The sequence below is a fragment of the Labrus mixtus genome, chromosome 17 (assembly GCF_963584025.1).
Source record: "Labrus mixtus chromosome 17, fLabMix1.1, whole genome shotgun sequence".
NCBI lineage: Eukaryota > Metazoa > Chordata > Actinopteri > Labriformes > Labridae > Labrus > Labrus mixtus.
Window position 1 is genome coordinate 7766599 of NC_083628.1, and position 25944 is coordinate 7792542.

Genomic DNA, 25944 nt, shown 5'->3' on the forward strand with positions numbered 1-25944 from the left:
ATTGAAAAGGTCGGCTGTCTGCTAAGAGTAAACATTTGTTTTTAACTTACGAGCACTAAGAAAGAAGCACAATGACAGACAAGTGGGGCCACCGACTCTGCCGCAGCCCACCGCCCGCCAGCAAGTACACCGACGAGACCTCGCATTGTATCTTCCCATGATACGATATATCTTCTTTCCGGTGGCACTGGGCGGTCTTGTGTGTTCCTTACGAGGGCGTCGACGTTTTAGTGAGTTTGTGCATGGTTTGCTGTTGCAGTCCTGATCGCACTCTATCGGACAAAACCGCAACAACAACAATAACAACAACAGCAAGAGCAGCAGCAGCAGCGACGTCCCAAGGAGGAGCATCCCCCACCCCCCCGGTGTTTATTACAGGAGTGGGAGGACACGGTATCACAAGCCTGGGACTCGACACGGAGACGGGCGAGAGCAAACATGTTCGAGGCTAGAGGAATCCCCTTTGTGCTGCTAGACGTAGTCTGCCTGGTTCTAGGTATGTATTTGATTACCGTCTTTTTCCACTGACTGCTGTGAGCTGTTTGTTAGCGCTATTTGTATTGTAATAAGCCGATTTGTGACTTGATATAATCCTGCTGTTCGGATATTTAACAGCTTACCATCACGTGAAGGGAGTGGTGAATGTTCACTATTTTTAACACACTTTTTGGTTTTTGGATTTTGGTGCTAACACTAAATCAAACAATATACCAAGTCTCATTTAGGATATCTGTTTTAAGTTTTGCTGTAGTTATTTCCTTCTTTATTACAGCTGAAGATGATGTCTCTTGTTTCCATTGTTAATTATGAGGCTACTACAGCTTTTCTTCAAGTCATCCAGTTGGTGCAATATTATATAATAATGCACAGCATGCCTTATAACAAGTGATTGTTTCTACTGAATTTAATCCCATTGTTGACCCATTGTACCATCATTACATAGTTGAAAATGTCCTACATAACATGACTGTTTTTTCATTCAGTTTTAGTTTAACACGTGCATCTTATTTAAACCTGGCATGAGTTTTATAAAACAACTGAAACGTTTTCATGAGAGACTGGTTTTATCCTTAAAGCTTTGTAACCAAAATGATTACAAAACAGGAAATTGTGTCATGTCAGGTCTGAATCTGATGTGAGACCAAAGTGTTGGTTCATTTTTTTCTTGACGTCTTTATAGTTGAATATTTGTTCCGTTGCAGTGCTCTATGTAAGGTTTTGGTTTCGCAGAGACAAAGACTGTGACTTCAGTGCTTTTGAAATCCGATTATGAACGATCGATGCTTCAGTGATGACTCACTGCATCTGCAGTCTACACACATTTCCATTAGATTACCACATGTTGATGTTAAGGATGGCCTCAAGACATGTTTTTAACGTATAGTTGTACTCTGCCAGGAGTAACAATGTGTTGTATAACTTGTAAAGTGCCCTACAGGAGTCCACTGTAAGAGGCAGCATGACTGCAGGTCAGATGGCTGATGCAAAGCAAACTTGATTATTGTGCTAATGAAACAGACTATTAGATTATAACCAGGCATCCTGTCTGAGGTTATTTTAAACAGTGGTGCACGGCTGCATATGACCCGACGTGCACATACATGAAATTAGGTTCAGCCTGATAATTGCGAGGAATTACAGGGTCATTATAAAGTGCAGAAAGAACGGCTATTCATCCCGGCGTCTTTAGTTTGATATAAGTAGAGGCTTCTAGTGTTGAGAAAAGATGGAATGTAAATGGAAAAGAACAAACATGAATGTATGTTAATGTCCACATTCTTCTGTCGGTGTGTTCTGTGTTTCTTAGTGACACAGTTTTAGAGATGAGAATAAGTTAAAGTGTAACAAGACTGCTTGCTGAGGTTGTAAAGTGACTTAGGGCGTCCTGCCTGTTGGCCTGTGTGTGTGTGTTTGTGTCCAGAGTTTCTGGCATTTCCAGCTGTTGATGTCAGTCAACGCAGGATGGTACAGCTGATGGTAGCAACAGCTGCAGATACGGCACACAGAACATGACCACTAGGCAGAATCAAAAAGTCCATCTAAAAGAAACTGTGTGTGAAGGCTCAAGGCAGCGCTTCATGTGATGTCATAGTTTTTAAAATGTGCATTACAGCTCAATAACACACCCTATCTTTCTGCTTGAATGGAAGAGGGCTAAAACAACAGGAAGCGACAGCGGCACTACGTTCAGACTTTGAACTGTCAAAAAGCATTAACATGATCTCTAATCTATATGGCAGTGTATCTGTAGGGAGCGCCTACGTCCACAGCACCGCTCACACCGATGTGACTGTGAGTCAGGGCTGGTGGCAACAAAGCCTCAGATATCCTCCTGCGGAAAAATGGCAAAAAATAACATTAATGTTTCCACTCACTTCATGTTGTGTATAATGTTGGGCTTGGTAATGCACATTTTCTGAAGCTCATGTCTAAGGATATGGCTGGCTTTCATTTATATTTTTCTTACAGTAAGTGGATAAAGTAAAGACCAAAATTGACTGTGTTCCATTGGCTTCCAAGTGTTGAAGAATTAAACTGGAAACCTCACTCCCCTCACTCCCCCCATTTCACCAACAGCCAGACTTAAAAAAATAAAAGGTGGGAGAAAAACAATGGGCTTTCAGCTTCAGTCTTTTTAAAACACAATGGGTGATCCAATCAGAGCCATTCAGCACTGCAGGGGCTGCATGCCCTGTTGTCAAAAGTCCCTGGACCTTTAGGGCGCACTCACACTAGCAAAGTTGTCTCGTATCGTGCTTAAGCCCGATTGTCCCCCCCCCCCCCATTCCCCTGCTGGCCTGCACTCACACTGCTCCAGGACTAACCGGGCCTGAGCACGGTTACCTCTTGTACATAAAGTCGTAAAACAACACATGCGTGTCTTTATGTGATCATGAAGCGTGCTTAGTCTACAAGACGGGGGGGGGGGGGGGGACTCGAGACAAAAAAAACAGGGCTGTTATTTTCCCATTTTATAAGTGAACAACTGCCAGGGGGGGAAAACACAATTAAGTGAATTCATCCTGTAAAAACTAAAAGACTTGTCTATGAAGTTGATTTGTTTTTACTGTTGACTTCTATAGTTGGACAAAAACCTGATTATAAAACTCACTACAGCACAACGTGCACTACTGAAAAATAGAGCCAAACAAAACCTTATTATGCCCCTGTTGGAGATGATATCTTGAAATTAATCTCTATAAATACAGAGAATGTTCAGCAGGAACAAATGATGGGGCTGAGTGTTTTGGATAAGTACACTGTTGCTTTTGGTCTTTTTATTGGGGAAAATGGAAATCGTAAGTTTGAAAAGTATAAAATAAAGCCAGACTTCTCCTTAAACATCCAGGCAGGTTGGGGTCTTTTTTTCTGTCACAGAGATTAGATTTGGCACATTTGTATCCACAGGTTTTCATTTTATTCGAACTGAAAGATGACAGATTTCAAGACCTTAGCACTTTCTTTCGACACCCTCTCTCTCTCTCTCTCTGCCATTAATTTTCTTTTGAATCTTTTGACCCTTTTCCTCCTGATCTCTCCGTCCACAGGAGGTCTGCCTCTGGCGGCCTTTAACCTGGGTAAGATCCGCCCTTATCAGAGGGGCTTTTTCTGTAACGACGAAAGCATCAAGTACCCTTTCCACTCCAGCACAGTCACCTCCACAGTGCTCTACACTGTGGGCTTCACCCTGCCCATTAGCTGCGTAAGTAGGAATCCAACCAGGAAGCTCCGGCAACATTAACATGAGCTCTCCATGGCAAGTTTGTGACTTGTCCACAGCTGCAGGTGTAGGTAATAATAACTTGAATGCATTCCAAGGTGTGCCCCGGCCTCAGCCTTGATATACTATGTTGATCAACTGGCACACCTCATTGGAAAGCAGCTATTATCATTATTATTAGCTACACTTGTTTTTAATTTGCAATGACGAGCCAAAAAATGTCAGGTGTAAGGAAAGAGGAACAGAAGAACAAAAGAGATTCATTTCCAGTTCGAGCGTAATGAAGTATTCCGGTTTGGTCATACTAAAGTTATTTAAATGATTCACTAGATGTTCTATAGAAGTGCTTCTCAACTGATCGAGCCTCAGGACCTACCAGCAACTCCTTCATGAAAATTGCCACCCAAATATCTGATCCTTTTCACTCAATCAGATTTTATATGATGACAAATTGTCATCAAGAAACTGTACGAAACAATCTTATTAAAAAAAAAAAAAAAAGCTCTTTATAGACTTTTTGACACACAGGGTCACCATCGCGACCCACTTTTGGGTCCCGACCCACCAGTTGAGAACCACTGTTCTATAGCACATCTGCGTGCTGCTGAAACCAGATGAGCTCAGTAGGGAGGCTTTTGTTCACCAACATCAGGTCTAACAGATCGAACGGCTTCATTAAAGGCCCGAGGAAGATGTCCACTTAAAATGACGTTATAATAATATTCTCACCAGTTTAACATTTTTTCCTCTGTTGTTCATTAATGCGGCACACGTGCAGGCTGCATGCTGCGTCCATCTGTTCCTTAAAATAGCTGGAGTGCTCTCTTGGATCAGAGCGATTTTTTTTGGGGGGGGGGGGGGGGGGGAGTTTGAAAGAGGCCAGAAAGTGCTGCTGCCGGTGTCTGTGTTTGCTTATGTGTCCTAAGTCTTTATTTTTTTTTTGCTTGGTGGTATCGCTGGATTATCTCTGTCAGCTCTGTCTTTTATCTTTCATGCATCACAAACTTAGTTTAATTTTTTTTATCAACTCTCTTGATCGTTTGACCGCTGCCAAAGAAAGGATAAGGGCGACTTTAGAGCTGGAGTCATTTTGAGCGACAAGTCACGTATGTGTGAGACCACTGTTGACAGCTTCAGCTTGCTGTGGGTTTGCCTGTGAGAAATTCAACCAAAGCAACTGAAGCCACTCTAGAAACACCGTCCGTGCTGCATGTGTCACGCCAGAAGTTGAACGTTTTTTTTTTCTTCTTCTTCCCATTAACACCCACTCTTCATTAGCATTAACTGTCTTCTAACCATTAACATTTGCACACCGTTTGTCCTGAAAGTTGGTGAAGGTCGCCGCTGTCGTTGCCTTCAGAGGATGCAACATGGCCGCTGCCTCCTGTCTCCTGCAACAGTGTTGCATCATGGGTAGACATGATCTTGTAACCTGTATTTTTGTCCTTTTTTTTCTCCTCTCACTGCTTCTCTGACCAGTTGGACTCCCCTTTATAATTCTCACTGTGCAGCACAGTCCTTACCGCCGAGGCTTTTTCTGTAATGATGATTCTATCAAGTACCCGTATAAAGAAGATACCATTTCCCATCAGTTGTTAGGAGGTGTTATGATTCCAGTCACGATACTCACTGTAAGTGCACCTGCTTTGTTTGCTGCTAATGGTTTTTTTTCTGACTTATCAACTTCCTTAATAAGTGTTAACCATAAACCACTTTTCTCTTAATCCATGTTTGATACCTTTGTCTGTAATAATGATGTGTCTTTAACTGCTTGCTGAAGCCTTTGAGAGAAGCTAGCTCTCAGTCAGTTTGTCAACAGCACGTCGTTGAAAAATGTTGATCAAGTTTTTGTTATACAATGCAGAAAGGTGACTTGAGGTAGACTTTTATTTTGAAATCTGCCTGCCCTAGTTTCGTCTCCAGCTGCTGCGGAAGAGAGACATTAGTGATACAGCAGATGTGAAGCTCTCCTCATGCAGCTCAGCGGTGAACCCCATCAGTTGATGCTGAATGGATTTGAAATCAGTGATCGCACTTAAAGCGGGTCTGTCTATTCAGCGTAGGGGTGTCCAAATCTACAATTCACTCAGCAGACGCTTTTGTCCAAAGTGACGATACTTGTAAAACAATTCAACATTTTAACACAATTTAGACAGCGCGCAGGAGATTGCCTGAAATGTTTCTGGTAATTATAAACTACAAATTACCCATGAGCTGATTCATAGGACTTCTATTTTTGTTGCCGTGGTATCGAAAACAGGTATTGACGCTGTTGATTTCTGCCATTATCGACGTCCGTGTTTAAAAAATTCTGGTAACCTGAGTCGTGACACCCTGATCCAGTATTTCTAAAACAGTGAGAACATCTTCTGGAGAAAAAGTTTTTAAACTGCAGGTTGAGTTGGAGCAAAAAGCAGCTCTTAAAGAAACAGTCACCCTTAAAAATAATTATTATCTCCCCTTTTGAAAGATGTCAAAGATAACAGAGTCGTAGCAAGCGCTGACTGATTCATCTATACCACAACAAGAGGAACGATCGAGTCATATTTCTGACCGATCACAATTAGTGTGAACGCGGACGTGTACGCCTAGAAAGCTTTACTAGTTGAACTACTTCAAACCATATTGTAAGTCTTTATTATTTTAAGTGGACATCATCCTGTGCCTATGATACGTCAAACATCATGTTCTGCTTCTGGAGGGTTTTTAGGAGAGTACTTTTTAAGTCGGTCGGTTTGGTAAATAAGTCTTTTATTTACTTGTGAGCATTAGATTAGAAGATCAATACTACTCTCAAAAAGCCAGAAGATGTAGACAAAAAACAGCTAGCTTGGAACAGTCCGGCAGAAAATTCCCTCTAACCTCATATCTGAATCTAAGCAGTAAGCTCTGAAGGAAGTAAGACATTATTTGCTGTTTGTTTGTTAAGTACCATCACTGGCGTGGTGCTGGTAGGCTGAATGTGTTAGCCTGGCTAACAGGCAAGCCAGCCGAGCTGTTTCCCCCCCCCCCCCCATGTTTCAGTCTTTATGCTAAGCTAGGCTAACTAGCTGTTCTTAGCAGTTGTTATTGAGCACACAAAATGAGAGTGGTATCGATTTTCCCTTCTAAGTCTTTACAAGAAAGCAGATGTTGTTGTGTTCATCCCTGAAAGTCTTTGAGTGAAATTGGTGAATGAGGCTTAATGATGTTAAAAGCAGAATTTGAAGAAATGTTGTGTAGAAATGGAGTGTGGTATTCTCATACAAACCTCTAACTCTCTGTCCTGTCCTCCTCCTTACAGATGATCATTGGCGAGTGCCTTTTAGTTTATCTGAAGCGCATCAAATCCAAGTCTTCTTTCGGCAGTTATTTGTCCTCTGTTTACAAAGCCGTCGGTACCTTCCTGTTTGGGGCGGCAATGAGCCAGTCCCTGACAGACATAGCGAAGTATTCGATTGGCCGGCTCAGGCCGCACTTCCTGGACGTGTGCAAACCTGATTGGACCAAGATCAACTGTTCGTCGGGCGCTTACATCGAAGACTTCACCTGCACAGGAGACGCAACCATGGTCAGCGAGGGCAGGTGGGTGTGGCTGCAGCTCAAGAAGCGTTTTCTCAGTTAGTATTCAGACATTGATAGATGAATGAAGAGCTTCATGTAAATGGATGGAAAGGAAGTAAAAATGCAATACTTCAAAAAAGATTCTCAAGAAAAAAAGGAAAAATCTTGCCTGCTCCAGATTCCAAAATATGTTTTTGTTGTGAGAGATAATTCGTAAGTTAATTTTGTTATAATTTGGACTGAGTGTGGAGTAGAAACTTTAAATATTGATCACTTTTGGATGCTAGATAGAGGTTGTTTTTTTTTTTTACTTCTTTCTGAGATCTTGTAGACAAAACAGATCACAATTGATTTAAAAATACAAACAACGGATTGATCAAAGACTTAAAAAGCGATACGATTCACTTAGCAGACGCTTTTATCCAAAGCGACGTACATCAGAGAGTAAGAACAACACAAGCAAGGATCTAGAAAAAAGGGAACAATGTCAGTAAGAGCAAACGATCAGCTTTGAGTCTGATTGGACACACAGGTGCTGACAGGAAGTGACCAGAGGCAAAGCACAACATTGAGGGCAGTTCTTGAGAGCTCTAATCAGTATAGAAACCATCTTATAAGTCGTCGTTATCAAACAAAAACCATCGTCATTACCATCATCATCATCAATAATATGGAGACCATCATCATTAAGTTAGTAGGTATTCATGAAAGAGCTGGGTCTTTAGCTTTTTCTTAAAGGTGCAGAGGGACTCTGCAGATCACATGGAGTTTGGAAGTTCATTCCACCACCGGGGGGCGACAGAGGAGAAGAGTCTAGTCAGCATGACAGAATGAAATGAATGCTGAATAATGAAGAAAGGTTAAAGTTTAATCCACGACCACTTCAAGTCAGCGACATGACCAGCGCAGCAAATCACTGTTATCCAGTCTTTTTCTTGGTAAAGATTGAAATCTTTGTTGTGATGCCATTTCTGAGATCTTGTAGACAAAACAGATCACAATTGATTTAAAAATACAAACAACGGATTGATCAAAGACTTAAAAAGCGATAAGATGCTGCCCATGATGAATAATGATTACAGCTGTTTGGTGCTAAAAGTGGCTCCACAATTAAAAATGTGCCTCTCCAGGTTCTGGTTTTATCATCCAACACATTAACATTAGTAGTATTAACAAAGTGAGACAGACAAAGTCTTTGACTTCTGTGCTGCCATTTGTTTAGTAACATCCTCACTGTGCGAGTGCAAAGGCTAAATGTGTCATGAGAGAATTTCTGAATGAGTTTTTCATTCATGACGCTGTTAAAACACAAGGCCATGCCAAGTGATGTGCAACGTCTACGCTTTGTACTAAGTGTCTGCGCGAGGATCGCGTAGAGCTGTCTGCGTTTTCAGCAGGGTGCATGTGCAGCACACGACAGCAGAGCTCGAGTAATATTGCAGGAATGTAAAGCTTGTTTTGATTAAGGTCTGTGCGCGTTATCGGCTCCGAGCAGAGGGAAGTATAGTGGGAGGAGAAGGATATCCTCTTCTCACTCTGGTTGAGAAGCAGTCGTTATAGACGCTAGGGGCCGAAATAGTGACATCAGCTGAGCAGATTTGATCACTGCTGGGAAACGTTTCTTTGTGGGCCATAAGGAGCTTCTTATCAACTCTATTCGGTTGATAAAATCTGAAATAGGTTGTCATTCTTCGAGGTTAGAGCCTTGGCATTTGAGTCTAAAAGCTGGGTGAGAATGTGACCCCCCCCCCCCCCCTCGACCCCCCCCCCCTCTCCATCCTCTGGTGTATCTACTGATAATCTACCAGGGTGTGGTGCAGGATTTTTGATATTTCCTGAAACTTAGTGCTCTGCGTCCTGAAGCAGAACTAAGAGGCAGATCTTTATCAGCAGGCAAAAGGAGTTAGATATGTTCATTACATTTTATTCATACTATACTTTTACACACTCCTTTTTTAATATATATATTGCTCTTTTCATGAACATATAATGATATTGTTGATTTTATTCTGTTTAAGTTTCTGGACAGGAGGATTTATTTCTGTTCTTTTTAAATAATTTATGTTTTAATATATATTTTCACAATCATAGACAGCGACTGAACACGAAGGGGAAAATATGAAAGTAGAAATAAGATACTTTACAAATGAGGTTCCATTAAATAATTTGTCAATTCTTTTCCTCATAGAGGCTTTTAAGATTGATATCAGGACTTAGTGTTTTTCCACTGCAGCCCGAGTTGTCAGTGACCGAGCTGATGCGCTCAGACGGAGAGGAAAGGGCACATGGAGGTGGCCTGAAGAGGATCGTCTTTCCGTAAGATGATTCCTCCATGACTTAGTGAACTCCCCCCCTGTGAGAGAGGAGGCCTGCTGTCAGAGAAAGCATGTTAGCATTTAATAAATGACTGCCCTTGTGTGGTGTGTCAACTCCGTAAGGCTCAAATAAAATGTCCCTCCATTTGATGGACGTAAGTAGAATGATTGAAGCCCTCACAGGGTCTGACTTTGACCACAGTCAATTATTCATGTGATCCAACAGAGGATGGAGAAGTCAGCGCTGTAATTGTACTCCAGTTCATTTTGTTCAAACTGTAGGTGCTGAAGTCATTCATTATATTGAACTTGAATGACTGAAACTATAAAAAAAAAAAAAAAATAGTTCCAAATGTGGACTGTATATTTGTCCAAATGGAGCTGAAAACTTCTCTGAAGCTGAGGGAGCCGTAGGTTAGTAGTACACCAGCATGCTAACGTGTTCACAAAAGCAAAGCTTACATGTTTATGCTTAGCAGGCAAAAGGACACGAGAACACGCTTGACCAAAGTTCAGAGGGTACCGAAACGTTGTGATTTTTTCCCCTAATGAGTTGGTGATGCTTAGCAGGAGTGGTGTGCAGGATTTTTTTCTTTTCAGTGTTCACAGTTTGCCGTCCTATGCACCTCCTCCGTGAGAGAGCTGGATGTGTGAACACCTCCCTAAACATAAGGACCAAGTTCGACATTTAAGTGAATTGGCTAAAATCAGCAAAACATGTCAAATAAACACCACAAGTTATCACGTTTCATCCCCACCGGGGCAAAAAAGCTCTTCAAGAAATGTAATCAAAAAGAAAAAGTTGTTATAGTAAAAGTAGATATTTTAGATGGACCAACTTAAATACCAACATTGTTGTCCCGGTGAGTCTTGAGCAGTGATTTGAATGTGGGTCAGTGCCGTTTTGAATGTGTGTGTGTGTGTGTGTGTTCATGGTTACTGTTGTTGACGTGGGACAGACAACAGTATTAAACACAGCTCTGTTATTATAAACAGGAAGTAACCATGGCAGGGGGTGGGGACTTTTTCTTGCTGTTCCATCATCAACTCCACTATAAATAAAGTTGTGGAAACACGAAGGACGAGATGACATCTGATAAGTTTGTTTGTTTGCTTAACTCCTAGTAAAGTGTTGAGCCATGCTTTGTTTTTCTGTTGCAGGCTTTCCTTCTACTCCGGACACTCGTCTTTCTCCATGTACTGCATGCTGTTTCTAGCTGTAAGTACTTTATATCAATCAGTGTTTTAATAGTACCAAAGTGAAAAACGAGATCACAAAGACAACATGTTGGACATTCGTTCAAGTTCTAGAAGAATTTGAAAGTTATTTAAAAGTGCTTTTATTTCACAGACATACACACACATCAACAAGCTGCAAAAAAGGAAACTAACCTTAAAATGTTAGCATGTTAGCTTAGCATTAAGAGAGGTAATAGGGGAGACAGCTAGCCCTATCTGGCTCTGGCTGCCTTTCTCAATAAACAGATACGAGATATGAAAATTAGGAAGAGTCTTCTTAGATACTCTGGGGAAAAAGTCCACCACTTTGATTAAAATAGTGCGCGCATTTGCATGTTAGCTTAGCATAAAGGGGGAGCTAATTATCCTGGTTCTGTTTGAGGGCAAACAAACACACGGAAAGAAAGCGTTTTGAAAATGTCAACGATAAACATTTGGTATCTCACTTGCTGAAGTTTGTACAAAACCCAAAGTGCGAAAAGAAAGCGCATGGCTTAAAGAGAGTTTTGCTTTGAACATGGTCCGGTTAGATTTTTGAAGAATGTATGCTAAGCTAAGCTATGTGAGAAATATTGACCTTCCCGTCTAACTGTAACAAAATATTTTTTTCTATATTTCTTAATCAACTTTTATTACATGGTTATTATCCGTATCACTGTTCTGTGTAGAGAACGCAGGAACATCGGGTCCCCTCTGTTTGATCAGAGCCCGGCCTTGATACACTTAATAATACCAGCTGATATAAATAGACCCGGGGACAAACATCCTGGCACCAACATAAAGCTCTCGCTCTTCCTCCACATGGAGGAAAAGAAACAGCTGCACACATTAAAACACTTGCCTAGAAACACTGCCATTAAAGAAAGCATTTAAGAAGCATGGATGTCCACAAAGCGGGAGAGCTTGTTTGTCCTTAACTTTTAGAAAGCACCGACACACCCTGTTTATATAATACAAACACTATGCTGGTTTACGACACACGGTAAAGTTCAGCTGACCGAAGATGTTTGAATGGTACGTCACCCTGCTGGAGAAGTGGTGTGATACTCAAGTAGAGAGAGAATAAACAGTCCTTACTGTACTGATGACTTCTTTCAGTAAAATCGAGATCACTCTCACAAAGTGAACGGATAAAGTAAATTGTAGAGCTCGTAACTTAAGCCATAAAAAAAAGCTGATGTTTGTTTTGTCTTGAACATTTTCCTACAGGATAGATTTGTTTCTGGTTTTGCTGGAAATGGAAAATACACTGAGTCATCTTCAGATCTCTGCAGCTCATTTTACTGACACTCTGTGATCATTCACAAGCAAACCTACTGTAACATCCCCTCTTCCGTGTTGTGACTGCCTCTGTGACACATTTACATTTTAGTCTGACTTTCAACTTGCATTTTAAAAACATGCCCTGTCCCCGGCTCAGCTCTACCTGCAGGCTCGACTCCAGGCCGATTGGGCGAGGCTGCTCAGACCCACAATCCAGTTTTTCCTGATCGCTGCCACCGTCTACACTGGTTTGTCGAGGGTGTCCGATTATAAACATCACTGGAGCGACGTGCTGGTTGGACTCCTGCAGGGTGCCCTCATGGCGCTCCTGGTGGTGAGCGGTGGTTTTTAAAATGTTACTTTTCACTTCAAATAATAGATTGACATTTTGGAATCAGCCTAATCAGCAATTCTCGCTTTTAATGGTGAATTTACAACAAGCAAGGATTTATTTTGCTTTGCGTTCACCTTAGAAAATGTGTCTCCTGGATTTTTATCTCTCTTTTTCTTTTTCGGGGGAATATTTTGAAAACTGCAACTCCTTTCCCATAACAGCCAATCGTGATACTTCTCATGGGAAAGAGTAGAAGAACAACCAATAGCTGTAACCAAGAAACAAAAACATACTGCCTTTTTTAGAAATAACCATGCGCAACCCCCCTCTCTCTTTTTGCTCTCTGTAAAGATGTTGAATCACAAAGCTCTTGGTACTGAGAGAAGGCACAACAACTTTATTAAAATCAGTTTTTAAAAAGACAATCCTGTTGTTTGGTAAATCAAAAGAATGCTAATGATAGAGCATCACACAATATTGTTACATTATTAAATAACATTATGAGAGTTAAATTAAAAAAAAGAGAGGATTTGAATGAGGTCTATGAAATCAAGTTATTGGTTTAATTCTGACCTGGAAAAGGGATGTGGCTCAGTTGTAGTCGTCTCTCAACAGGAAGGTCGAGGGTTCGATCCCCAGCTCCTGCAGCAACATGTCCGATGTGTCCTCGGGCAAGACACTTAACCCAGAATTGCTCCCGCTGCCTTGTCTGCGTCGTATGAATGGGATTAGTTACTTCTGATGGTCTTACTACAAAAAAACCTCTGCCATCAGCGCTCTGAGTAGTCAGACAACTAGAAAAGAGCTATATGTATAAGCTCAAGTCCATTTACTATTTCCTTTTTTCTCCTGCTTGCCAAGAGTTACATGAGAAGATTAAGACTTTGATATCGTACATGAAACAGGACTTCAACCACTAAATGTTTAGCGAGAGAACTTAGAGCAGGTGAACAATTAGCTGTGTCCGTCCATGTGAGAGGCCTGCTACGTTTTAGGACTAATAAAGAGACAATTCCCGATTCTCCTTCATGACTGTCTTTCAGACAGGTGTCCATGTAGGACCTAATCACCATACACGCTTTAGGAAAAGGGGATAATTAGAGGAGTATTAGAAGTTCTGGTTGGATAATTTTGTATGATGAGATGGTGTCATACTCGCTGTTTTAAAGTGTGCTAAGCTTACTCTCCTGGCATCAAATGTAACAGACAGACATGACAGAGGTATCACTCTTTTCATGACACTCTGGGAAAAATAAAACATATTTGAAAGAAACTGTCACTCTTCAGATTTGTTTGCTTCCCCAAGTGATGTCATCATAACTAAACCAGTCTCCAGTATGCCTTTCTACAGTTTCTCTTTCTTTATCTTGCAGATCTTCTTTGTGTCCGACTTTTTCAAGCCTCGAGCAGCCCCCCGTGAAGAAGCAGACATCCCGCACACGACCCTGCAGGAGACTCCAACAAATGGAAACCACTTCGAGAGTCCAAACTAAGCCGAGAAAGGAGGACACACTCTGCTCTGTCCAAAACGCACATCAAGGATCCCAGCTCTCTAGCCTTTCAGCTCACGCGCTCATACCGACACTCCCGCATGGATTTATATCATATTTAACTCTGACTTCAACAACGCTCGTGGATGACTGTGCACCCTAAAAGAAGACCCCCCCCCCCCCCCCCCCCCCCCAGTCCTGTTAAGATTTTAAGACTTTTCATTTTAGGAAACTTGCTTCGTCCATTAATTCTCCGTCTGAATGGATGCCTGTCAAAGACTTGTATATATGCTTTAAGAGACAGAGATGGACACAGGGTTAAGGGCTGGAGATTCTGTGAGGACAGGAAGCAACAACTTATTCACGCTTGTGTCTACTGAGCTGGTGGGAAGACTAACCGGCACGCACCCACTAAAGGGTCTGACCACTGCTGATAGAGAAGGAGGGGCGGGGCGGGGAGGGGAGGGTGGGAAACCTGTGATTGTACGCTCGCTTTGTGCTTTTTCCTGACCTGGAGTCAGTCTGCTCAAGGGTTCTTTTTCAGGGTCAGTTTTTAGGTCCAGCACCTAGAGAGAGAGAGTGTCATAACTTTGCTGCCTTAAGGTCCAGTGTTAATTAAAAGGGCTAATTAAAAAGAGGAATGTTAGCTTCTGAAGGCTAGAAAGTGCTTGAGGCTAAAGCTAATCACATCCTGAGCTGCTGACTCCAGGCCACCGCTGCTGACGCCTTTTTTTTTTTTTTTTTTTTTTACCCTCCAACCAGCTAACCTCTACGTAGTCGAGAAAGACGCTCCACTCTTGATCATGTTTGGTCAGAACGTTGAAGAGTCTTTTCTTCTCAGTCTAAGTCCTGTGTTGCCTTTTGCTGGACTGCTACTGCTGCTATCAGCTCCCTGTGTATGGAAGAACTAATATAAACATCAAGTGAACACAACATGTGCTTTTTAATATCATCTGTATGTCAGAACAAATCACCATACAGACTTTTATTGAAAAAAAAAACAAAAAAAGTTACAAATATGTACAAATGTGTAAAATAAGAAAAAGGAAAAAAAGCCATTTTCCTCATGAACTCAAATGAAACAGAAGTGTTAAATGCATCATGTCATGAGCCTTAAATTAAAGTCCGACCTGTTTTGTTTACTTTCAGCCGTATATTTCTAAATGATGTCCTGTGATGAACCCTACTCTACAGAAATAAAAGCATGAATGATCCAGATTTTTTTTCTGGTGATGCATTCACCTTATTTAACTCACAGGAAGTGTTTGTGATGAAAGAACTGTTCAACCCGGAAGATGAATAAATTATGTTTTCGAAACTCAAACATATTTGACCAACATACAAAGATCGATCCTGATGGTGGAGTAAAGGACGGGGATGTGGGGTTTTTTGACGAATCAGGGGTTAACCATAACTAAAACCATGTAAATAAAACATTCATCACGATGTATCGAGTTGCTGGGACGCCTTTACAGGTAGAGACTGGCAGCGAAAACAATGTCTCGCTTGATCTTCGTTATTCCTGCAAAGACAGAAGTGGAAACTGAATTAATTTATAGTAAAGAAATTATCTCAAATCAAAAGTTGAAAACCAAACAGATTTGTTTCACTTGTTTGTGATTTTAAAGAATGTTTTACAGTAGCTGTATATAAAAAAAAAAAACACCTTTCTCTAGGATGACCTTTTGTAAATCAACTAACCAATCATGTTACATATCAGTGCAGCTTGTGGTTAGGACCTGTATTTTTTGGGGGTTATAAATCAGCATATTTTTCAAGTTTATATTTTTTTACAGTCTGAGAATGTTAAAAAAAAAATGTCTCTCTGTGTCAAAAAACCCCCAAAAACTCAGCCAAAATCCTACTCATATCCTCATCTATCATTCCCATATGAGAGGCTGGAAGCACTTTTGTTTGTCTAAGATAATTAGTCTAAGATATTGAAATTATTATTGAAATTATTTGAGCTCAAACGACATCATGAAGTTTCCTACCTTCAGCAAACTTGTTCTCCAGTTCAGTGTTCCCGATGGCCTTGGCTGCTGAACACATCTGTCTGAGCACCTCCTCCAGACGGCGCATGCAGCGGATGATGCTCCCTGCACGCATGGAACAAAAAAACACAAGCTGTGTTATAATGATGTGCTTTTATGTTTAAAATGTTTTACAGCTATAAACCAGGCTTTAGAACCACAGCAGACATCTTTAACTAGACACACACTCCTCACAGGTACACACCTTCATTATAGAAAAGTGTCTTATTAGGTACTGATGATGTGGAACCTGTAGACTGTGGTGAAGTGCTTAACTTATTATCCATTATTTGTGTGATTGTAGCCACGTGAGACCTTAAGTCAGTGCAAATGAAAACACGTTTTAGGGATATGTTCAGATTTTCTTGATCCGTGACAAATAAAACTCTTCCGACACTTTCAGAAAGTTCTTTGGACATGAACAGAAGTGTATAAGAAATGGTTAGTTCAAGAGAATCAACATGACGCTCTTTTCACAAAGTTTTATCTTACACTCCCTCTCAGAGTTTCTCAACTCTGCATTACTTCCTTATTACAATGATCATTCATATTTCCCCGCTGAGGTCATGGGCGGGAGTCGGAGATAAAGGCTGTGATGAGAGCTGATGGACTCTGGACCGGTTCTAATCAAACCACGTACAATAAATCAATAACGAGAAATAAGTCAAGTGATTTAAAACTAGGAGGTCAAGAATGACAAGATTCGTCCCAGGCGTCTGAAGATGATTCACGGGGCAGGAAAAAAAAGAAATCTGCTTTTTATTGTGTTTATGGAAGTAAAGAGTAATTTGATACTTTTTTCATTCAGAGCCTTGAACGTGACTCTGGTGTCCTAGAAATAGTTGCAAAACAAAACTATGTCAATCACTGGTTTAACCTTTAACAAAAAGTAGTTTATTAGTTATGAGTTTGAGTGTCAAACCATCTTTCTTGATCTGCACGGTCAGGCTTTGAAGATATACAGACTGAACGGTAAGTAGTGTCCACAAATGGTCTCCATGACGACATGGAACAGCTCCTTCTTCATGATCAAAAGTTCAATCCCCACTCTTCAGTTTAAAAGATTTTACTTTGAAAACCTGACAGTTGTTGCTGCTTCCTGTTTGTATGTGACGCCAACATTAAGTTCAGACATTTCTTTGAAATCATTTTAATTTTTCATTGTTTATTTATTTATAATTGTTTGCTATTTCAATAAGAAATGTTTACTACAGCTTTGTGTTGCCTTACACATAATACCAACAACAACAAAAACAATATATGATTGAAGAAATATCGGAATGAGTAAGGATATAGTCAGAGAAAAAGTGGATCAGTGTTACCTCTAATTGCAGTAGTATAAAGGAGTAGAAATCTAAATGTATAAAGATATACGGTCAAATTGTCCTTTTGAAGGTGAAGGGTTTGCAAAATGTTTTTTATATTTAAATTTGTATATTCACCTTCGAAAACGTCCGTCATCTTGCAGATTTGGGCGAACGTGGCTCCGTTGGCCCAGGCGTACACCACATCCATCAGGTGAGGCTTGAACTGCTTTAGATAAGTCTCCTCGTCCACCTCCAGCTTGGCGTCTGCAGAAACTTTGGCTATTCTCTTCGCGCACTCCTGAACGCAACAAGAACAGGAACGGCCGCATTGACTTCTCCTCCAGATTCAAACCATTAAAGATTCAGAAACAAACTCCACTTTGTTTTTACGTCGACTCACCTGCATCTGTCTCAGGGGAGCGGCGAGTTGTTCGGTCAGTTTGGGCATCTCACTGGCCTGGAGAGGAAATGATGTTGTCAGTGTTGTGGTGAAAAACTACAAACATTTTCCTACTCGGGGGGGGGGGGGGGGGGGGGGGTTCTGTTTAAAGAACAGAGCTCCTCTCCTCCAGCACAAAGTCCTCCTGACTTCTCTGTGAAGACAATTTTAACTCAAACTCAACTCACAAATCATTCACAGAGCGATCAGCTGACATCCAAACATTCAATCCCTCTCACATGCGTTAACAAAACTTTTATTCTTTTACTTTCTTTTTAGTTGTCGCCTGTTTTTACTTTAATAACCTGAAACATCTTTTTTTGTGAGCCGTTCTCCATGAATACCTGCCTGATTTCAAATGATACATTTTTACTTACTTACCAACAATAAATCTAAACGAATGAATGAATGAATGAATGAATATTTTGTTTTAATGTCAGGTCATTTACAAGACCCTCCCACATGGAATTATTCTGTCACATTAGCTGAGAGTCAATCAAACGATCCAGCATCACCATCGTTATGAACCATAAATAATAACACATGGTAAGATAAGCAACGCTGCATACACACAAACAGGGTTAACGGCTCATCTGGCTCTGTACAGAGGAGTAACCTTCTATGACGAGCTGGCACTTTATCCATGCTACTGATCTTTATGCTAAGATAGCAGGCTGCTGATTGTAGCTTTAAGGACAGATGTGGTTTGGTTTCTTATCCAAGTAGAAGTACAAAGTGAATCTACATATTTCTATTAAACCAAATCAGAAGAAGCAAATGCAATAAAATGGTAAATATTGTTTCTGACGAGACACACACACGTTCCTGTAGTGGTTTTACAACACATGCTAACAGCCGCTTGTCGATGCCCGTCTCCGACAGAGCTTTTGAGTTAAGACACAGAAGAGAGACGGAGACAACGTGGGGAAGGACTGAGCTGATGCTGAGCCAAAGTAAAGGTTGTTTTAAACCACCCGACGCTGGCTCGTCTCATTGACAGAACAGGCTTCATTAGGCGAGAACAAACACACATCGCCCCTCAGGTTTCTGTTTGGTTTGCGGCACAGGGGGAAGAGCTGAAGAATGAGATTGGAGCGGAGATGTGTGGGAATGGCGCTCGGCTGTTTATCTCAGTGTTCACAAGGGGGGGAAGCGGCTTAGATGCGTGTTTGTGTGGAGAATTAAGAGGCCTTGTGTGTGTTTGTGTGTGCGTGTGCTCGTACGTTCTCCTGGAAGACGAAGCAGGACAGCAGGGCGGTGGCTTGTTCCACCGTCAGATCGTTGAACAGGCCGTTGAAAATCATCTCGGTCAGAAGGAGCTCGTCACCACTGAGAACAGTCACACAGAATCAGAGGGCATCAGGCCAGTTCTATCATAAAGATGTATGACACGTTTCTTCATCGGTCCTTTTCAAAACTATAAAAACATGCAGCAATGCACCATGGGTAAATTAACAAGGAAAAAGCAGAGCTAACAACTCGTCATTTTCAGACCGACGTGGACCCATATTTCCTTCCCATAAACTTCATATAATAGGTAAATAAGATCCAGAGTGGTGGTGCGTTTATGGTGGTTATTTGTTATTTGTTCAAATAAACAAAGACAATCGAGCAGAAAGGGCTCCAGGTCGTGACATTCGCAGCGAGTCTGGGTGCAAGTCTCGCCTTGGTCACTGTTTTTGGAGGTAGTTGACATTAATAATCCCGCCGTACAAACTGTGCGTAGCGTGCACACAGCGTCCTGCCTCACCTGCTAATTTCACAGGCGACCCGTCCTTTCACCTCGATGACATCAGAGGGACTGGCGAAGCCGAGGCGTCGCAGGACTCTCTTCCTGCATTTCAGCTTGTCCATCTGCAAGACTGTCCGAGCCTTCTTCAGCTCCCGCTTGGCTGTTCGAACATCTGCTGCGATCTAAACACACACACACACGCACACACACACACATCCATTGTTTTACCAAGACGTAATTCAGTTCTTTCAGGGTTTTCTGGAAAATACCTTTGAATCATCGAGCAGCAGATAACTTTTAACTACATTATTATCTGAAATACTTTGTTATCTGGCAACAAATGTTCTTCTGCCTGCTTATCCGTCCTCAGTGATTTCCATTCTTCACTTTAACCTTCACCCCTCATCATTACAACACACCGCGGAGCCGAAGAAGCAAACACATGCACACAAAGATTTCACAACTCTGGCGTATTACTTTAAAAAAAAAAACATTGAATTTAAATGTTGGATAAACTGCAGCCCAATTTTGTCGGGGACTCTGGCAGAAACGTTCTGCTTGTGGAAGAAGGGATCTCTCACATGCACAAACAAAATATTGGAGATTTAGCCGTTCAGGCGTTTGTTCACGCAAACTGTGAGAAAACATCAGAAGAGCAAATGAAAAGGATCAAATCAACAAGAAAGTTTAAGTTCATCAGCCATGAGAACGTTTCTCTAAGATATGATTTGAGACGTGCAAAATAAAATCCTGAAGGTGTGCTATCAGTGCTTTAAAAAGGTTAAACTGGAGGTCAGATAGAAGACTGGGAACAAGGATTAGCTGCAGGGGACTTCAACAGGATTACAATGGAAGATGGTTAATCTCTTCTTCTGCTAATGACCCATGAGGTCATCCTAAAGTCACCCTTTCATTTCACAACACACACGAGAGCACGGAGGGATGTAAATGTTTATGCAAATAGTCAAACGTGGTCTGGTTTGGATTTGAATAGTCATTTCTTTCTTCTTGTTTTTTTTTTTGTTTACAAATAACTGTCTACAAAACAAATATGGACGAGACATTTGCGATGCAGGGTTCCTGTGATGCTCGTGCGGTTGAAAGCTCCTTTTCTCCACGGTATAAACAAAGGTACAATGTCGATGATTGTTTCTCTAAAAAAAAGGTACAGTAAACTCCTGAAAATAAGTCACACCAGTTTATAAGACATGGTCTCTTTGGAGACCGTCTTCCTGCGTGATTGTGTTCAGTGAAGTCCACAACGTGCGGTTTCTGTGCATCGGTGTAGCTCTCCTAGGAGCAGCTGTTCCTCCATATTGAGTTTACAATCTGGCATGTTATAAGTATAGAATGCAGCCCACTTTTTGGATGGAAATGGGTATTAGAAATGTTTCTTTTAAAACCATAAACTCCATAAATCTCCTCCTCCGGTGTGTTGAGAATTAGCATGTGTGCTAAAACACTCAAACAACACATCTGGTTCATCCTATGTAATTGATATGTTCATGTTAAATAAGTATCTACCCATCTATCTAAAATACAGTTATTTGGTTAATTTATTTGATATATTTATTATTTTAAAAACATTGGGGGGCTTTTTCCACAGTTTTCTTCCTGTGTTTTTTGACCTGGAAAGGCACAGATGTTTAGCTGCTGCCTCGTTATAAAAAAAGCTGAAAGACGGGAAGTTAAGTCCATGTCTTCTATATTTACAAAAACTCAGAGCTACACATAGTACAAAAGAAAAAGAACTCGCTCGATGTTGCGTGACCTATAACTTAGGGTGAGGCCCTATTAATGTCACGGCTCTCTTCCTGTGATTGTCTGGAGCCGAACATACGGCCGAAGCCAACATGACAGTCGAGAACTGACAAAGGAAGGTCACGCTTGGTAACCTTACCAAATGTTAGCCAATGGAAATAAGAAGGTAGAAAGATAAGGTCATTCATTATTCAATGGTCACAAAACACAGATATAATCTGTTTTTAAAATAGGCAGCTTTCAAAACAAGGTTTGACATTCAGCAGTGTTTTCTACGGCTGCCTTTAAACTGAAGAGAAGATGCGTCGTTTCTCACCAGAGCTTTCTTCTCACAGAGAGAATAGACAGATTCTAGGTTGGGGTCGCTGTGCAGGGGGTGCGAGTACATGCGGTGCTCGAAGGCCTCCACTTTCTGAATCACTTTCTTCAGGCCCGGGTCTTTGATGCCCATGTCATCGATGGGGTCGAGCAGAGGAACACCATCTGGGAAACGTTTCTGCACCTCCTGCAGACAAAATGTTTGGAGGGGGGGGGATAAATCATTGGAAACAATTTAGATTACTCATAATGTAAGAGATTTTTGTTCAGTTCCATATGTTTCCATATCATGGTTACAAGAAGGCTGCATGTTGTACCTGTATAGATTTAAGCATGAGCTGCCTGTTGTCAAAGGGCCTCAGGTCTTTGGGGATGTAAAGTCGAACTGAGCTGATGGAGGTGAGGAGATGGAGCATCACCGGGACCACCTGCACAGAAATAAACAAAAGAGTTAAGAGTCTTGTGTGTGTTATAGGCTAAAACAAAAAAAAGGGTGTTTTGTGTGTTTTATAGCACCCACCTGCATCTCTCCAGTCTCTCCAGGGGCTGCAGGTTTAGCCGCCTCTGTTGCAGCATCTTGCACACTCTCCTTACTGCAGTGGACCAAAACCTCCACCACATACAGCGGCTCGGACTCCGTACTGGTCTAAAAAGAGGAGATGCACATTAATCGCAGCAAAGTGCGAATGAAGTCACATGCAAGTGACAATGTGACACAACTTACTTTAACGTTGGACTTCTTGCAGAAGTTTACAACAACTCCCCAGCCGAAGTCAGCGTCCTCATTTTTCACCTGCAGGAACAAAACAAAGAGGCATTAGAGATGAACAAAAACAGCCTTTATAGATATGAAACAGTACATGTATGAAACTCTACCTTCACAAGTCGCCCAGGCTGCAGGAACGGTAAGCAGTATTTGGGTTTATGGGTGAACTCTTGTATCTCTTTGCCCAGTTTGGCCAACTGCTGTCTGATTTTAAAGTAAGTGACCACGCCCTCCTCGTTGGGAATCTCAATGGAGTGATACTGCTCCTCGTACTTCTTGATTTCTGCAAAGAAAAATCAGCACTGTCAGTCAAAGTTCATACTAGAACCACGCACCACCAGGATGGGAGATTTGATCTTGTTCGGCATGGGGCATTTACAGAAACTGTAGTTCAACCTATGGCTCCTTTCCTGCATGTCATTCCCCACTCTCTCTCTCTCTGATTTATGACTCCATCAACTGTCCTAGATCTCGAATACAAAGGCTACTAGCTTGTCTAAAGTCTGTGTATTTTCAATTCTCTTCCATTGAAAACTGTCTTGAGTATTTGTTTGACGTTTGGTTGGAATTAGTAGCACTTGATTTTTTTCCTGCCCCAACTTTCTCAATGTTCTCATTTTGTTTAGATTTGTTAGTTTTTTCTTCTTCCACTCCTGAGGATTGTTTGCTAGAACTTTTTGTAGTTGGTCCAAGAGTCCTTAGCGTTGAAAAAAACGTTGGAACACAAGAAACACATTGAGCCGTGGTTCAAATTGATAAGGACCCGACTTATCAACACTGTAACAAGTGGCAGTATGTTTGTCCAGATTGTCTAACTCCTGCTAAATTTGTGCAGAACAGACCAAAGGTCCAAGAATCTACAAAAGACGATATGCTAAATGTGCTCGTTTTATTCTTAAGTTTTTGACTTTTAATCATGTAGAATTCAGCCTCTAGGAATCCTTTTAGGAACATTGATCTTCTTTTTTTTTTGTTTTATTTGCCACAGCACAAATCCCACTCATCCTGCTTTGGTGTTAAAATCTAGAGAAAGTGCTTACTCTCCACAACGCCAGGCAAAGCTCTGTAGTGTTGAAACTGGTAGAAAGATTTCTCCAGCATGTACTCTGGGTTGATCTCCTCCACTCGCAGCAGGTTGAGCACCATGTTGTAGGTCAGGTGGAAGGCACTGTTCAAAGGGTCAGCTGAGCCCTGCAGAGACAGATTAAAGACAAATACAAATAAATAACGCTTGACTTAGAATAATACACAGCTGTGGTTGATAATGTGTTTTGGTTATGTTGTAAGCATTTTGCTGTGTTTGCCAGGAAAGCTGTGAGGTTTTAATTAATGCTGCCTGAAGTCACTTCTCTCGAAATAAACACTGAGGAGGATTTTGCAATCACAACTCCACAACCACAGATATGTTGGACAGCTTTCCAAGACTCCCTGCGAGTGAAGTGCCCTGACGGAGCCAACAAACACTTTTACATTAAAAGTGTTGTTGGAAAGCTGGGCCGCTACATATTTATAGCAGATATAAATCCATCAAATCAAAAGACAAAAGACCACAAGACTCGGGCTTCATTGTGCCTGTGTGTTATCGAGTTTTTAAATGGAGCAAAAAAAAAGAAAAAGAGGAAAACTTGAAAGTGACTTCAGACAATTTCCATTCAACCGCTCCAACAAATTCTCAGTAAGACAGCAGGGAAATGAGTTTCATTGACGGGAGAGTGCGACTATTCTTCAGACATGAGTGTGTGTAGACAGCACTGAAGTGGTCTACAAAGATGTGATGGAGAACTAGCTGTTGAATTTTGAAAAATGTCTTGTAGGGCTTTCACACTTGCAGAAAACTTCTGACAAACTCCCGATATTTGCCGGAGGAGCTTGTATGTGTATTTTCACTTGGACTTCACCAGGAGTTGAAGTGATATAAAAGGCAAATATTCTCATTATAGCATTGTATAGCGGACTCTGTTGCTTTGTTTGCCATCCCTGCCCCCCCCCCCCCATCCCCGGGGGGGGGGCAGGGATGGTCTCCAGCTGTGAGGAGCATATGTGAACCGCCAGGTCAGGAGAATTTCCAGAGCAGTGTATACGTGAAAACGGCTTTAGAGTCACATTTACTGTACCTTGAGCAGCTGTTTGCCAATAGCTGGACTCATCTTCTCATCCACCATGAAGATAACGATGCCCCTGTCGTCCATTCCTCTCCTCCCGGCTCGCCCAGACATCTGGATGTACTCACCTGATGTGATCTGGATCACATGAAGACAGGGTAAGAGGAAAGAGATGTGTTAATGAATGCTTCTCTAGCCCTGCAATAAAACGCATCACTCGTTTGACTGAAATGTGGAGTTTAAAAGAAGGGAGACATGCTTTGTGATTATCTACTTAACATATTTAAGTGAGAATATCACCAAAACGTTTTCTAAGTATCTGCTTTAGTTAACATTAAAGTCTCCATGATGAAACCGTCTCGTGAGGACCGGGTTGAAGCCGTTTAGTGGAACTCTCTGAGGACTTCTCTCCGAGCTGCACATGTCTCTGATAAAGCTCCACATACCTACTGGTCTTTGTGCAATAAAAACGCTGAAAAGACAGATAAGAACATCCCCGTGTTGAAATGATTGGATCCTAATTTAAGGCATGCGATGGGTTCAGCTCTTGATTTGAAACACAGCGCAGCTCAGGAATGAGAGTCGTGTGTTTTCAAATGTGTGAGTGCCTGCGTGGAGCTTTGGCACCATCACCGGCACCAGATGTTCCCGATGAGCCTCTTGGAGGGCATTTTCCCTCTCTCTCGGCGTAAGCGTGTAGTTAAGTTGAAGGGTGCCTCCAAGTGACAGCAGCTCCACACACGGCCCCCCCACCTCTCATAAACAATACGTGGCTGTTTATGTGGCCATGTGAGCTGCAGGACGTGAAGACCTTATAAAGGCCTCGGATTAACGCGCTGTGTGACAACCCCCACGCTGCACCCGGGCTGGAGATGCCGTTTAAAGAGATAGCACGGTTTACAGAGAGTTTGACCATTTCATCGGCTACTCTATGAAGGTGCGATAACAAAAGAGATCAGCCTCGTCAAAGTCTGTAATTCTGCATTTGCGGGCTAAGTATCAGCTCTCCTGTAAAGGCAGAGAAAACTCATCCAAATGCGGAAGCCTTATTTGCTTATACTGCACTTTTTCTTGTGCTCATCTTTTTTCTCATGCTTGTCCAAAGCCACAACTATGAAAACTCACAACACAATGTACTTGTTAGGATTTTGCATGCAACATAAGATTAGGGGAAGAAATTTCCTGAGAGAATTGTCTCTCTACATGATATCTTCATTGATTTATTATATTAAAATAACTAAATGCATATGTGTGTGTGTGTGTGTGTGTGTGTGTTGCTCTTACAAAGCGGTGACTCTTGCCATCAAACTTGCGTGCGCTGGTGAAGAGCACAGTGCGAGCCGGCATGTTGATGCCCATGGCGAAAGTCTCTGTGGCAAACAGGGCCTGAAATTAGAATAAAAAGGCAACTTTTAAAAAACGATCTTATCACAATTTCTGACAAACCCATTTCAATCCAGCTTAGAAAAAAAAACTTTGCTGTGGACTATTATTCCAATTCTATACTATTTTTTTTTTTTTTTTTTTTAATTAAGAATTTTAAATTTGTAGCGACAAGAATCTTGGGAGAGTTTTTCGTCG

General features: G+C 41.5%; 2 protein-coding genes across 3 annotated transcripts in view; one reads left to right on the plus strand and one right to left on the minus strand.

Annotated features, from left to right (window-relative positions):
• On the plus strand, positions 1-15126 carry plpp1a (phospholipid phosphatase 1a). Of its 2 annotated transcripts, none has more exons than XM_061060779.1 (6): positions 1-496; positions 5201-5352; positions 7005-7285; positions 10741-10798; positions 12239-12415; positions 13789-15126. In XM_061060779.1, exons 1-6 carry the CDS (start codon positions 439-441, stop codon positions 13906-13908), a joined length of 846 nt encoding a protein of 281 aa, XP_060916762.1. In that variant the 5' UTR covers positions 1-438; the 3' UTR covers positions 13909-15126. The 2 variants fall into 2 exon arrangements, with proteins under 2 accessions (XP_060916762.1, XP_060916761.1); XM_061060778.1 differs by lacking the exon at positions 5201-5352 and adding an exon at positions 3549-3703 and having other exon boundaries at positions 3-496.
• mtrex (Mtr4 exosome RNA helicase) overlaps positions 14830-25944 on the minus strand; it is a 20641-nt gene continuing 9526 nt past the window's right edge. Inside the window, exons 14-27 of the mRNA XM_061060771.1 lie at positions 25648-25749; positions 24376-24501; positions 23302-23452; positions 22372-22544; positions 22220-22288; positions 22016-22141; positions 21813-21923; positions 21494-21682; positions 19435-19598; positions 18908-19013; positions 17646-17702; positions 17381-17543; positions 15900-16004; positions 14830-15427 (exon numbers count right to left, since the gene is read on the minus strand). Of these exons, the coding sequence (XP_060916754.1) occupies positions 15375-15427; positions 15900-16004; positions 17381-17543; positions 17646-17702; positions 18908-19013; positions 19435-19598; positions 21494-21682; positions 21813-21923; positions 22016-22141; positions 22220-22288; positions 22372-22544; positions 23302-23452; positions 24376-24501; positions 25648-25749 (1695 nt within the window). The 3' untranslated portion in view covers positions 14830-15374. The remainder of the gene's footprint in view (positions 15428-15899; positions 16005-17380; positions 17544-17645; positions 17703-18907; positions 19014-19434; positions 19599-21493; positions 21683-21812; positions 21924-22015; positions 22142-22219; positions 22289-22371; positions 22545-23301; positions 23453-24375; positions 24502-25647; positions 25750-25944) is intronic.